This window comes from Tachyglossus aculeatus, chromosome 11, assembly GCF_015852505.1.
Source record: "Tachyglossus aculeatus isolate mTacAcu1 chromosome 11, mTacAcu1.pri, whole genome shotgun sequence".
Taxonomy (NCBI): domain Eukaryota; kingdom Metazoa; phylum Chordata; class Mammalia; order Monotremata; family Tachyglossidae; genus Tachyglossus; species Tachyglossus aculeatus.
Genome location: NC_052076.1, coordinates 23,556,084 through 23,570,211, shown reverse-complemented (window position 1 = coordinate 23,570,211; position 14,128 = coordinate 23,556,084). Strand labels below are relative to the sequence as shown.

At 48.2% G+C, this 14,128-nt stretch overlaps 1 protein-coding gene across 1 annotated transcript in view; it reads left to right on the top strand.

Annotated features, from left to right (window-relative positions):
- Positions 1–3,518: 3,518 nt before the first annotated feature.
- CCDC47 (coiled-coil domain containing 47) overlaps positions 3,519–14,128 on the top strand; it is a 64,891-nt gene continuing 54,281 nt past the window's right edge. Inside the window, exons 1-2 of the mRNA XM_038754743.1 lie at positions 3,519–3,606; positions 11,924–12,249. Of these exons, the coding sequence (XP_038610671.1) occupies positions 11,950–12,249 (300 nt within the window). The 5' untranslated portion in view covers positions 3,519–3,606; positions 11,924–11,949. The remainder of the gene's footprint in view (positions 3,607–11,923; positions 12,250–14,128) is intronic.

Here is a 14,128-nt window from a genome sequence, read left to right as displayed (position 1 = left end):
GTTGTGGGGTAGGGACCGTCTCTATATGTCACCGACTTGTCAATCAATCAATCGTATTTATTGAGCACTTACTATGTGCAGAGCACTGTACTAAGCACTTGGGAAGTACAAATTGGCAACATATAGAGACAGTCCCTACCCAACAGTGGCCTCACAGTCTAAAAGGGGGAGACAGAGAACAAAACCAAACATACTAACAAAATAAAATAAATAGAATAGATATGTACAAGTAAAATAAATAAATAGAGTAATAAATATGTACAAACATATATACATATATACAGGTGCTGTGGGGAAGGGAAGGGGGGGATGGAGAGGGGGACGAGGGGGAGAGGAAGGAAGGGGCTCAGTCTGGGAAGGCCTAGTCCAGTGCTGTACACACAGTAAGCGCCCATTGTTGGGTAGGGACCGTCTCTATATGTCGCCAGCTTGTACTTCCCAAGCGCTTAGTCCAGTGCTCTGCACACAGTCAGCGCCCGTTGTTGGGTAGGGACCGTCTCTATATGTCGCCGACTTGTCTATCAATCAATCATATTTATTGAGCGCTTACTGTGTGCAGAGCACTGTACTAAGCGCTTGGGAAGTACAAGTTGGCAACAACTTGTCACAACAACTTGTCCTTCCCAGTGCTTAGTACTGTTATCATCGAAAAGTAGGGTGCAAAATAAATTAATCGGTGTAAATCAGCCGCAGGGTTCGTGTACCCACGGTGGTGACGCAGATAGGAAAAATGACTCGGAGACGTGAGTTCAGATAGAGTAGTAAAGAAGGAAAGTGGCTACCTGCCCGTTCACCTCCCGGGAGAGGTATGAGGGATCAATCAATCAATCAATCATATTTATTGAGCGCTCACTATGTGCAGAGCACTGTACTAAGCGCCTGGGAAGTACAAATTGGCAACATATAGAGACAGTCCCTACCCAACAGTGGGCTCACAGTCTAAAAGGGGGAGACAGAGGACAAAACCAAACATACTAACAAAATAAAAAAAATAGAATAAATATGTACAAGTAAAATTAATAAATAAATAGAGTAATAAATATGTACAAACATATATACGTATATACAGGAACATATATACATATATACAGCCTGAGCAGCCCTGATCCCAGCAGCGCTTCTTTCTCTTTTATTGGGTTTCAAATCCGAGCTACACAATGAGGCCTTGGCATTCCTAGATCCCAAGTTAAAGTACAACCGTTTGTTTGTCACGGTTTGGTTAGTGTTAAAAATCCCTGTTTACCAGATATTTTCAGGAGATAAGGGTCAACACAGGATGGGGACATTCCAAACAGAGAGAAGCCACTTTGGTGAATGTTACTTTACACACTGGAGTGCTTTCGGTCTACACAAAATTGAGGGTTACTGTTGGCACGCACAACATGGTGTCAGTCATGCCAAGTTCGCTTGCGGACAACAGTTTTGACACAGTAAGTGCTCAATAAATACGATGGAATGAATGAATGAATTTGGCTTAGTGGAAAGAGCCCGGGCTTTGGAGTCAGAGGTTAGGGGTTCAAATCCCGGCTCCGCCAATTGTCAGCTGTGTGACTTTGGGCAAGTCACTTCTGGGCCTCAGTTCCCTCATCTGTAAAATGGGGATAAAGACTGTGAGCCCCCCGTGGGACAACCTCATCACCTTTTATCCCCCCAGCGCTTAGAACAGTGCTTTCCCAATAGTAAGTGCTTAACAAATATCATTATTATTATTATTAATCAATATGATCCTGTATATATGTTTGTACAGATTTACTACTCTATTTATTTTACTTGTACATATTTACTATTCTATTTATTTTGTCAATGATGTGCATCTAGCTATAATTCTATTTGTTCTGACGACTTGACACTTATCCACTGTATTGTTTTGTTGCCTGTCTCCCCCTTCTAGACTGTGAGCCCGTTCATTCATTCATTCAATTGTATTTATTGAGCGCTTACTGTGTGCAAAGCACTGTACTAATCAATCAATCGTATTTATTGAGCGCTTACTGTGTGCAGAGCACTGTACTAAGCGCTTGGGAAGTCCAAGTCGGCAACATCTAGAGATGGTCCATTCCCAACAGTGGGGTCACAGTCTAGAAGGGGGATATAGAGAACAAAACAAAACGTATTAACAAAATAAAATAGAATAAATATGTACAAGTAAAATAAATAATAATAATAATGATGGCATTTGTGAAGTGCTTACTATGTGCAAAGCACTGTTCTAAGCGCTGGGGGGGATACAATGTGATCAGATTGTCCCACGGGGGGCTCACAGTCAATCCCCATTTTACAGATGAGGTAACTGAGGCTCAGAGAAGTGAAGTGACTTGCCCGAGGTCACCCAGCAGACATGTGGCGGAGCCAAGATTGGAACCCATGACCTCTGACTCCAAAGCCCGGGCTCTTTCCACGGAGCCATGCTGCTTCTCTAAATAAATAGAGTAATAGTGAAATAAATAAATAGAGCCCGTTGTTGGGTGGGGCCCGTCTCTAGATGTTGCCAACGTGTACTTCCCCAGCGCTTAGTACAGTGCTCTGCCCCCAGTAAGGGCTCAATCAATAAGAAGCAGCGTGGCTCAGTGGAAAGAGCCCGGGCTTTGGAGTCAGTGGTTGTGGGTTCGAATCCCGGCTCTGCCATTTGTCAGCTGTGTGACCTTGGGCAAGTCACTTCACTTCTCTGGGCCTCAGTTCCCTCATCTGCAAAATGGGGGTTGACTGTGAGCCCGCCGTGGGGCAACCTGATCATCATCATCAATCGTATTTATTGAGCGCTTACTGTGTGCAGAGCACTGTACTAAGCGCTTGGGAAGTACAAATTGGCAACCTATAGAGGCAGTCCCTACCCAACAGTGGGCTCACAGTCTAAAAGGGGGGACAGAGAACAAAACCAAACAGACTAACAGAATAAAATAAATAGAATAGATATGTACAAGTAAAATAAATAAATAAATAGAGCAGTAAATAGGTACAAATATGATCACCTTGTAACCCCCCCAGCGCTTAGAACAGTGCTTTGCAGCGCTTAATAAATGCCATCATCATTATTAGTATTACGATGGAATGAATGAATGACTGACCGACTGACTGACTGACTGAATGAATGAATGACTGACTGAGAGTCCCCGGCGCGCGCAGGCGCAGTGATGCCGGGGCAGGCGGAAGCCCCGCCCACCGCTCCCCTCCCCTCCCCTCCCCTCCCCTCCCCGCAGCGCTGGGGTCAGGCGCCCCCCCCCCTCCCCTCCCTTCTCTGCGCATGCGCGCCGGGCCGCGGCCCACGTGCAGCGGCGCTGCGGAGGCGGCCTGACTGTGCGGGGGTTGGAGGGGCGCTTTCGGCGCATGCGCGCCCGGCGGCGGCTCGACTGCGCGGATCCCCCCGCTCTGCTCATGCGCGCCGGTCGGCGGCCTGACTGCGCGGCCCCCCCGCCCCTTTCTGCGCATGCGCGCCAGGCCGCGGCCCTCGCCTCCCGTCGAGCGGCCTGTCAGCGCGGCCCCCGCGGAGCGGACGGGACCGGAGCGGACAGAACCGGACAGAACCGGAGCGGAGCGGTCCGGGCCGTGAGGGGAAAGGCCCCCGTCCGATCGTCGGCGGTGCCGGAGCCGGAGCCGCCCGCCCCGGCCCGGTAGGCTGGGAGGGTCCCGCCCTGTGCCCACCTTGGCCCGCTCCCTCCCGTGCCCCCCTCTCCCCGCCCCCCCCCTCCCCCTGTAACCTTCCCTTGCCCTCCACTTCCCAGCCCCTTTCCTTCCTTTCCCTGTCCTTCTCTCCCTTCCCTTCTCTTTCTTTTTCTTTTCCCTTTTCCTTTTCTTCTTTCCCTTCCCTTCTTTCCCTTTCCTTCTTTCCCTTCTATTCTTTCTTTTTCTCTTCCCTTTTCCTTTCCATCTTTCCCTTCCCTCCTTTCCCTTTCCATCTTTCCCTTCCCTTCGTTCCCTTTTCTCTTCCCTTTTCCTTTCCTTCTTTCCCTTTCCTTCTCTCCCTTCTCTTTCCTTTTCTCTACCCTTTTCCTTTCCTTCTTTCCCTTTTCCTTCCCTTCTTTCCCTTTCCCTTCCCTTCTTTCCCTTTTCCTTTCCTTCTTTCCCTTCCCTTCTCTTTCTTTTTCTTTTCCCTTTTCCTTTCCCTTTCCCTTTTCCTTTCCTTCTTTCCCTTCCCTTCTCTTTCCTTCTTTCCCTTCCCTCTTCCGTTTTCCTTTCCTTTCCTTCCTTCCCATCCCCTTTCCTTCCTTTCCCTTTTCCTTTCCTTCTTTTCCTTTCTTTCTTTCCCTTCCCTTCTCTTTCTTTTTCTTTTCCCTTTTCCTTTCCCTTTTCCTTTCCTTCTTTCCCTTCCCTTCTCTTTCCTTCTTTCCCTTCCCTCTTCCGTTTTCCTTTCCTTCCTTCCCATCCCCTTTCCTTCCTTTCCCTTTCCTTCTTTCCCTTCCCTTCTCCTTCCTTCTTTCCCTTCCCTCTTCCGTTTTCCTTTCCTTTCCTTCCTTCCCATCCCCTTTCCTTCCTTTCCCTTTCCTTCTCTTCCTTCCCTTCTTTCCCTTCCCTTCTCTTTCATCATCATCATCATCATCATCAATCGTATTTATTGAGCGCTTACTGTGTGCAGAGCACTGTACTAAGCGCTTGGGAAGTACAAATTGGCAACATATAGAGACAGTGCCTACCCAACAGTGGGCTCACAGTCTAAAAGGGGGAGACAGACAAGAAAACCAAACATACTAACAAAATAAAATAAATAGAATAGATATGTACAAGTAAATTAAATAAATAGAATAAAAAAATATGTACAAACATATTTTCCTTCCCTTCTTTCCCTTTCCTTCCCTTCTTTCCCTTTTCCTTTCCTTCTTTTCCTTTCCTTTCCTTCTTTCCCTTCCCTTCTCCTTCTTTTTCTCTTCCCTTTTCCTTTCCCTTTCCATCTTTCCTTTCTCTTTCCTTCTTTCCCTTTTCTCTTCTGTTTTCCTTTCCTTTCCTTCCCATCCCCTTTCCTTCCTTTCCCTTTCCTTCTCTTCCTTCCCTTCTTTCCCTTCCCTTCTCTTTCCTTTTCCCTTCCCTTTTTCTTTCCTTCTTTCCTTCTTTCCTTCTTTCCCTTCCCTTCTTTCCCTTTTCCTTTCTTTCCCTTCCCTTCTCTTTCCTTTTCTCTTCCCTTTTCCTTTCCTCCTTTCCCCTTCCCTTCTTTCCCTTTTCCTTTCCTTCTTTCTCTTCTCTTCTTTCCCTTCCCTTCTTTTCCTTCCCTTTTGCTTCCCTTCTTTCCCTTCCCTTCCCTCATCCCTTTTCCATTCCTTCTTTCCCTTCCCTTCTCCATTCCTGTTTCCCTTTCCTCTTCCCTTTTCCATTCCTACTTTTCCTCCCCTTTCAATTCTCTTTCCTTCCTTTCCCTTTCCTTCCCTTTCTTTCTTTCCCTTTCCCTTCCCTCTTTCATTCATTCATTCATTCAATCGTATTTATTGAGCGCTTACGGTGTGCAGAGCACCGGACTAAGCACTTGGGAAGTACAAGTCGGCCACATAGAGAGACGGTCCCTACCCAACATTCATTCAGTCATCTTTATTGAGCCCTTACGGTGTGCAGAGCACTGTACTAAGCGCTTGGGAAGTACAAGTTGGCAACATGTAGAGACGGGCCCTACCCAACCTTCATTCATTCAGTCGTTTTTATTAAGCGCTACCTGTGTGCAGAGCACTGTACAAAGCGCTTGGGGAGTGCAAGTTGGGAACATCTAGAGACGGTCCCTACCCAACAGTGGGCTCACAGTCTAGAAGGGGGAGACAGACAACAAAACATGGAGACAGGTGTTAAAAGTCGTCAGAACAAATCTGCTTCGTGGCCTTGGGCAAGTCCCTTCCTCCTTCCCTTTCCTTCCTCTTTCCCTTCCCCTTTCACTTCCCTCTCACTTTGCTTCCCTTGTCTTTCCTTTCCTTCCCTTTCCCATAATAATAATAATAATAATAATAATAATAATGGTATTTATTAAGCACTTACTATGTGCAAAGCCTTGTTCTAAGCGCCGGGGAGGTCACAAGGTGATCAGGTTGTCCCACGGGGGGCTCCCAGTCTCCATCCCCATTTTCCAGATGAGGTCACTGAGGCCCAGAGAAGTGAAGTGACTTGCCCAGTCACACAGTTGACAAGTGGCGGATCCAGGATTTGAACCCGTGACCTCTGACTCCAAAGCCCGGGCTCTTTCCACTGAGCCACGCTGCTTCTTTCCTTCCCTTCCCTTCTCTTCCCCACACCTCTCCCTTCTCCCTCCAGGGAGGCAGCCTGGTCTACTGGTTAGAAGCAGCCCAGGGATTCAATCAATCAATCAATCAATCAATCGTATTTATTGAGCACTGACTGTGTGCAGAGCACTGTACTAAGCGCTTGGGAAGTATAAGTCGGCAACACATAGAGACAGTCCCTACCCAACAGTGGGCTGATAGTCTAAAAGGGGGAGACAGACAACAAAACCAAACATACTAATAAAATAAATAGAATAGATATGTACAAGTAAGATAAATAAATAAATAGAATAATAAATATATGCAAACATATATACAGGTGCTGTGGGGAAGGGAAGGAGGTAAGATGGGGGGGATGGAGAAGGGGATTCAGAAGGTCATGGGTTCTAATCCCAGCTCTGCCACTTGTCTGTTGCTTGGCCTTGGACGATTGTTGCCAAATTGTAGTTTCCAAGCGCCTAGTAGAGTGCTCTACACAGCGGGGCTCAGTGGAAAGAGCTCGGACTTGGGAGTCAGAGGTCGTGGGTTCTAATCCCAGCTCCACCACATGTCTGCTGTGTGACCTTGGGCAAGTCACTTAACTTCTCTGAGCCTCAGTGACCCCATCTGTAAAATGGGGGTGAAGACTGTGAGCCCCCCGTGGGACAACCTGATGACCTTGTATCCTCCACACCGGCACTTAGAACAGTGCTTTGCACATAGTAAGCACTTAACAAATGCCATCATTATTCTTCTAGACTGTAAACCCGCTGTTGGATAGGGACCGTCTCTATCTAATAATAATGATAGTATTTATTAAGCGCTTACTATGTGCAAAGCGCTGTTCTAAGCGCTGGGGAGGTTACAAGCTGATCAGGTTGTCCCACGGGGGGCTCACAGTCTTAATCCCCGTCCCGGCTCCACCACGTGTCTGCTGTGTGACCCTGGGCAAGTCACTTAACTTCTCGGAGCCTCAGTTACCTCATCTGTACACTCTGAATCTACACTCACTCCCTTGGTGACCTCATTCGCTCCCACGGCTTCAACTATCACCTCTACGCTGATGACACCCAGATCTACATCTCTGCCCCTGCTCTCTCCCCCTCCCTCCAGGCTCGCATCTCCTCCTGCCTTCAGGACATCTCCATCTGGATGTCCGCCCGCCACCTAAAGCTCAACATGTCGAAGACTGAGCTCCTTGTCTTCCCTCCCAAACCTTGTCCTCTCCCTGACTTTCCCATCTCTGTTGACGGCACTACCATCCTTCCCGTCTCACAAGCCCGCAACCTTGGTGTCATCCTCGACTCCGCTCTCTCATTCACGCCTCACATCCAAGCCGTCACCAAAACCTGCCGGTCTCAGCTCCGCAACATTGCCAAGATCCGCCCTTTCCTCTCCATCCAAACCGCTACCCTGCTAATTCAAGCTCTCATCCTATCCCGTCTGGACTACTGCACTAGCCTTCTCTCTGATCTCCCATCCTCGTGTCTCTCTCCACTTCAATCCATACTTCATGCTGCTGCCCGGATTATCTTTGTCCAGAAACGCTCTGGACATATCACTCCCCTCCTCAAAAACCTCCAATGGCTACCGATCAATCTGCGCATCAGGCAGAAACTCCTCACCCTGGGCTTCAAGGCTCTCCATCACCTCGCCCCCTCCTACCTCACCTCCCTTCTCTCCTTCTACTGCCCAGCCCGCACCCTCCGCTCCTCCACCACTAATCTCCTCACTGTACCTCGCTCTCGCCTGTCCCGCCATCGACCCCCGGCCCACGTCATCCCCCGGGCCTGGAATGCCCTCCCTCTGCCCATCCGCCAAGCTAGCTCTCTTCCTCCCTTCAAGGCCCTGCTGAGAGCTCACCTCCTCCAGGAGGCCTTCCCAGATTGAGCCCCTTCTTTCCTCTCCCCCTCGTCCCCCTCTCCATCCCCCCGCCTTACCGCCTTCCCCTCCCCACAGCACCTGTATATATGTATATATGGTTGTACATATTTATTACTCTGTTTATTTATTTATTTATTTATTTTACTTGTACATTTCTATCCTACTTATTTTATTTTGTTGGTATGTTTGGTTCTGTTCTCTGTCTCCCCCTTTTAGACTGTGAGCCCACTATCGGGTAGGGACTGTCTCTATGTGATGCCAATTTGTACTTCCCAAGCGCTTAGTACAGTGCTCTGCACATAGTAAGCGCTCAATAAATACGATTGATTGATTGATTGATTGATTGATTGATCTGTAAAATGGGGGTGATAACTGTGAGCCCCCTGTGGGACAATCTGATCACCTTGTATCCCCCTCCCAGCGCTTAGAACAGTGCTTTGCACATAGTAAGCGCTTAATAAATGCCATTACTATTATTATTATTTACAGACGAGGTAACTGAGGCCCAGAGAAGTTAAGTGACTTGCCCAAAGTCACACAGCTGGCTATTGGCAGAGCCGGGATTTGAACCCACGACCTCTGACTCCAAAGTCCAGGCTCTTTCCACTGAGCCACGCTGCTTCTCTCTGTATGTTGCTAACTTGTACTTCCCAAGCGCTTAGTACAGTGCTCTGCACACAGTAAGCGCTCAATAAACATGAATGAATGAATGAATAAGAGTGAATGAAGTCACTTCACTTCCTTGTGCCTCACTTCCCTCATCTGGAAAATGGGATTAAGACTGTGAGCCCCATGTGGAACAGGGACTGGGTCCGCCCCGATTTCCTTGTAGTAATAATAATGATGATGATTATGGTATTTGTTATGCGCTTACTATGTGCCAAGCACTGTTCTAAGCGCCGGGGGAGATACAAGATAATGAGGTTGTCCCACTTGGGGCTCACGGTCTTAATCCCCATTTTCCAGATGTGGTCACTGAGGCCCAGAAAAGTGAAGTGACTTGCCCAGGGTCACCCAGCAGGCAAGTGGCGGGGCCGGGATTGGAACCCACGTCCTCCGATTCCCAAGCTGCTGCTTCTGTCCACCCCAGCGCTTAGTATAGTGCCTGGCACAAGGTAAGCGCTTAACAAACACCATTGTTATTATCGTTGATGTTAAGAACGTGAAGGAACGAGAAACAGCGATGCCTAATGGAGAGAGCCCAGGCCTTGGAGTCCAAGGTCCTGGGTTCTAATTCCGCTCTGCTAATTGCTTGCCGGGGGATCCCGAGCAAGTCATTTTTTAATGGTGTCAGGCGTTTACTATGTGCTTGGCATTGTACTAAGCACTGGGGAGATACAAGCTAATCAGGTTGGACAAAGTCCACGTCCCATCTAGGGCTCACGGTCTTCGTCCCCGTTTTACAGATGAGGGAACTGAGGCACAGAGGAGCGAAGTGACCTGCCCAGGGTCACACAGCAGAGAAGGCACGTCACTTCTCTGGGCCTCAGTGACCTCATCTGCAAAATGGGGATGAAGACCGTGAGCCCCACGTGGGACAACCTGATCGCCTTGTATCTACGCCAGCGCTTAGAACAGTGCTCGGCCCATAGTAAGCGCTTCCCACGTACCATCGTTATTATTAATAATAGTATATTAGTCTTAACAGTCTTAATCCCGTTTTCCAGATGAGGGAAGTGAGGCATAAGGAAGTGAATGAAGTCACTTCATTATTATTATTAATAATAGTAATATTATCAATCAATCATATTTATTGAGCGCTTACTGTGTGCAGAGCACTGTACTAAGCGCTTGGGAAGTTCAAGTTGGCAACATCTAGAGACAGTCCCTACCCAACAGTGGGCTCACAGTCTACAAGGGGGAGACAGAGAACAAAACCAAACATACTAACAAAATAAAACAAGCACTTAGTACAGTGCTCTGCACACAGTAAGCGCTCAATAAATACGATTGATGATGATGATAAATAGAATAGAATAAAGTAAACAAAATAGAGTAGAATAAAATAAATAGAATAGATTAGAATAGAATAGAACCTGATCACCTTGTAGCCTCCCCAGCGCCTAGAATGCGCACAGTAAGCGCTCAATAAATACGATTGATGATGATGATAAATAGAATAAAATAAATAGAATAGAGTAGAATAAAATAAATAGAATAGAATAGAACCTGATCACCTTGTAGCCTCCCCAGGACCTAGAATGCACACAGTAAGCGCTCAGTGAATACGATTGATGATGATGATAAGTAGAATAGAATAAAATAAATAGAATAGAGTAGAATAAAATAAATAGAATAGATTAGAATAGAACCTGATCACCTTGTAGCCTCCCCAGCGCCTAGAACGCACACAGTAAGCGCTCAATAAATACGATTGATGATGATGATAAATAGAATAGAATAAAATAAATAGAATAGAGTAGAATAAAATAAATTGAATAGATTAGAATAGAATAGAATAGAACCTGATCACCTTGTAGCCTCCCCAGCGCCTAGAACGCACACAGTAAGCGCTCAATAAATACGATTGATGATGATGCTAAATAGAATAGAATAAAATAAATAGAGTAGAATAAAATAAATGGAATAGAATAGAATAGAACCTGATCACCTTGTAGCCTCCCCAGCGCCTAGAAGGCACACAGTAAGCGCTCAATAAATATGATTGATGATGATGCTAAATAGAATAGAATAAAATAAATAGAATAGAGTAGAATAAAATAAATAGAATAGATTAGAATAGAATAGAACCTGATCACCTTGTAGCCTCCCCAGCGCCTAGAACGCACACAGTAAGCGCTCAATAAATACGATTGATGATGATGCTAAATAGAATGGAATAAAATAAATAGACTAGAGTAGAATAAAATAAATAGAATAGATTAGAATAGAATAGAACCTGATCACCTTGTAGCCTCCCCAGAGCCTAGAACGCACACAGTAAGCACTCAATAAATACGATTGATGATGATGATAAATAGAATAGAATAAAATAAATAGGATAGAGTAGAATAAAATAAATAGAATAGAGTAGAACCTGATCACCTTGTAGCCTCCCCAGCGCCTAGAACGCACACAGTAAGCGCTCAATAAATACGATTGATGATGATAAATAGAATAGAATAAAATAAATAGAATAGAGTAGAATAAAACAGAATAGAACCTGATCACCTTGTAGCCTCCCCAGCGCCTAGAACGCACACAGTAAGCGCTCAATAAATACGATTGATGATGATGATAAATAGAATAGAATAAAATAAATAGACTAGAGTAGAATAAAATAAATAGAATAAAATAGAACCTGATCACCTTGTAGCCTCCCCAGCGCCTAGAACGGTGCTTTGCACATAGTAAGCGCTTAATAAATGCCATCATCATCATCATCAGTGGTGCCGTTATTATTAGCGTTACAACCCACCCACCCAGCCCGGGGCGGCCGAGCCCCCTCCCCAATCCCAGGGCCCGGCAGGATTTGCCCTCCAGTGGCCGAGATCAATCAATCAATCGTATTTATTGAGCGCTTACTGTGTGCAGAGCACTGTACTGAGCGCTTGGGAAGTCCAAGTTGGCATCATAATAGAGACAGTCCCTACCCACCAGCGGGCTCACGGTCTGAGAAGCAGCGTGGCTCAGTGGAAAGAGCCCGGGCTTTGGAGTCAGCGGTCATGGGTTCGTATCCCGACTCTGCCCCTTGTCAGCTGGGTGACATTGGGCGAGTCACGTCACTTCTCTGGGCCTCAGCGACCTCATCTGTTATATGAGGATGAAGACGGTGAGCCCCCCGTGGGACAACCTGATGGCTTTGTGACCTCCCCAGCGCTTAGGACGGTGCTTTGCACGTAGTAAGCGCTTAATAAGTGCCATCATTAAAAGGGACGGTCCAGGGCCGGCGGCGACGATGGGCGGGCCGGGCCTCCCGTACGCCGTGATGCTGCTGCTGCTGCTGCTGCTGGGGCCGGGCCGCGGCGCCGGGGCCAAGCTGGCCGAGTTCGAGGACGGCGCCGACGACCTGGCCGACTACGACGACAACGACTTCGCCGAGTTTGAGGACGGCGGGGAGGAGGCGGGCCCGGGCGCGCCCCAGCGCCCGGCCGCCCCCGACGAGGACGAGGACGACGACGACGAGGACGACGAGGCCACCGTGGAGCTGGACGGGCCCGCCGACCACCGGGACGACTTCGAAGACGCCGACGGACAGGTGACGGGTCGATCGGCCGCGCTGACTGAGCGCCCGCCGGGTGCCGGCCGCTGTGCTGAGCGCCGGGGCCGGCGAGGGGGGGCGGGGCGGGGACAGGGTAAACACCCGCGACAGGAAGCCCGTTGAGGACAGGGAACCTGTCTGCTGATTCCGCTGTACCGCAACGAGAATAAAATAATGATGGCATCGGATGGCGTAAGAGAAGCGGCGTGGCTCAGTGGAAAGAGCCCGGGCTTTGGAGTCAGAGGTCATGGGTTCAAATCCCGGCTCTGCCAACCGGCAGCTGGGTGACTTTGAGCAAGTCACTTCACTTCTCTGGGCCTCAGCTGCCTCATCTGGAAAATGGGGATTAAGGCTGTGAGCCCCCCGTGGGACAACCTGATCACCTTGCCGCAGCGCTTAGAACAGTGCTTTGCACATAGTAAGCGCTTAATAAATGCCATTATTATTATTATTATTATTAGTTGTTAAGCGCCTGCTATGTGCCAAGCACCATACTAAGCGCTGGGGTAGACCCAAGGCGATCAGGTCGTCCCACGTGGGGCTCACGGTCCTAACCCCCATTTTCCAGGTGGAGTAACCGAGGCCCAGAGAAGTGAAGTGACTTGCCCAAGGTCACCCAGCGGACAAGTATTTATTTATTTTGCTTGTACCTATCCATTCTATTTATTTTATTTTGTTAGTATGTTTGGTTTTGTTCTCTGTCTCCCCCTTCTAGACTGTGAGCCCGTTGTTGGGTAGGGACTGTCTCTAGATGTTGCCAATTTGTACTTCCCAAGCGCTTAGTCCAGTGCTCTGCACACAGTAAGCACTCAATAAATACGATTGATGATGATGGTGGAGCTGGGATTCGAACCCACGTCCTCTGACTCCCAAGGCCGTGTTCTCGCCACTAGGCCCTGCTGCTTCTCTTGTACTTATTTGTGCTCTCCGAGTGCTTAGTACGGTGCCCTGCACGTAATAAACCCTCACTAAAGGGGTGGAGAAGCGGCGTGGCCCGGTGGAAAGAGCCCGGGCTTGGGAGTCCGAGGTCGTGGGTTCGAATTCCGGCTCCGCCACTTGTCAGCTGGGTGACTCTGGGCAAGTCACTTCACTTCTCTGGGCCTCAGTTCCTTCATCTGGAAAATTAGGGTGAAGACTGTGAGCCCCAAGTGGGACACCCTGATCGCCTTGCAACCTCCCCAGCGCTTAGAACAGTGCTTGGCACATAGTAAGCGCTTAATAAATACCAACATAATTATTATTATTGCTATTATTATTAAATGCCATCCATGGAGCGGGAGGGGACAGTCTGGTAGAGCGAGGAGCCCCCATCCCTGCCTTCATTCATTCATTCATTCCATCGTATTTATTTATCTTCCCTTGGAATTCCCCATCCCCGTGCCGGGATTGGTTTTGCCGGGACTCTGGCTTGGTCGTCTTCGTCGTGTCACCTTTCAATCAATCAGTCGTATTTATTGAGCGCTTACTGTGTGCAGAGCACTGGACTAAGCGCTTGGGAAGCAGCGCTAGACAAGCAGCGTGGCTCAGTGGAAAGAGCCCAGGCTTTGGAGTCAGAGGTCATGGGTTCGAATCCCCGCTCCGCCATATGTCTGCTGTGCGATCTTGGGCAAGTCACTTCACTTCTCTGGGCCTCAGTTACCTCATCTGTAAAATGGGGATTAAGACTGTGAGCCCCCCGTGGGACAGCCTGATCCCCCTGTATCCTCCCCAGCGCTTAGAACAGTGCTTTGCACATAGTAAGCGCTTAACAAATGCCAATTATTATTATTATTATTATTGGGAAGTACAAGTTGGCAGCATATAGAGACACAGGGTCTTCCCCTCAGGAGCATCCGCAGGCTGCGGGCCGACCCGGGGTGAGGGGCGGGACCCCCAA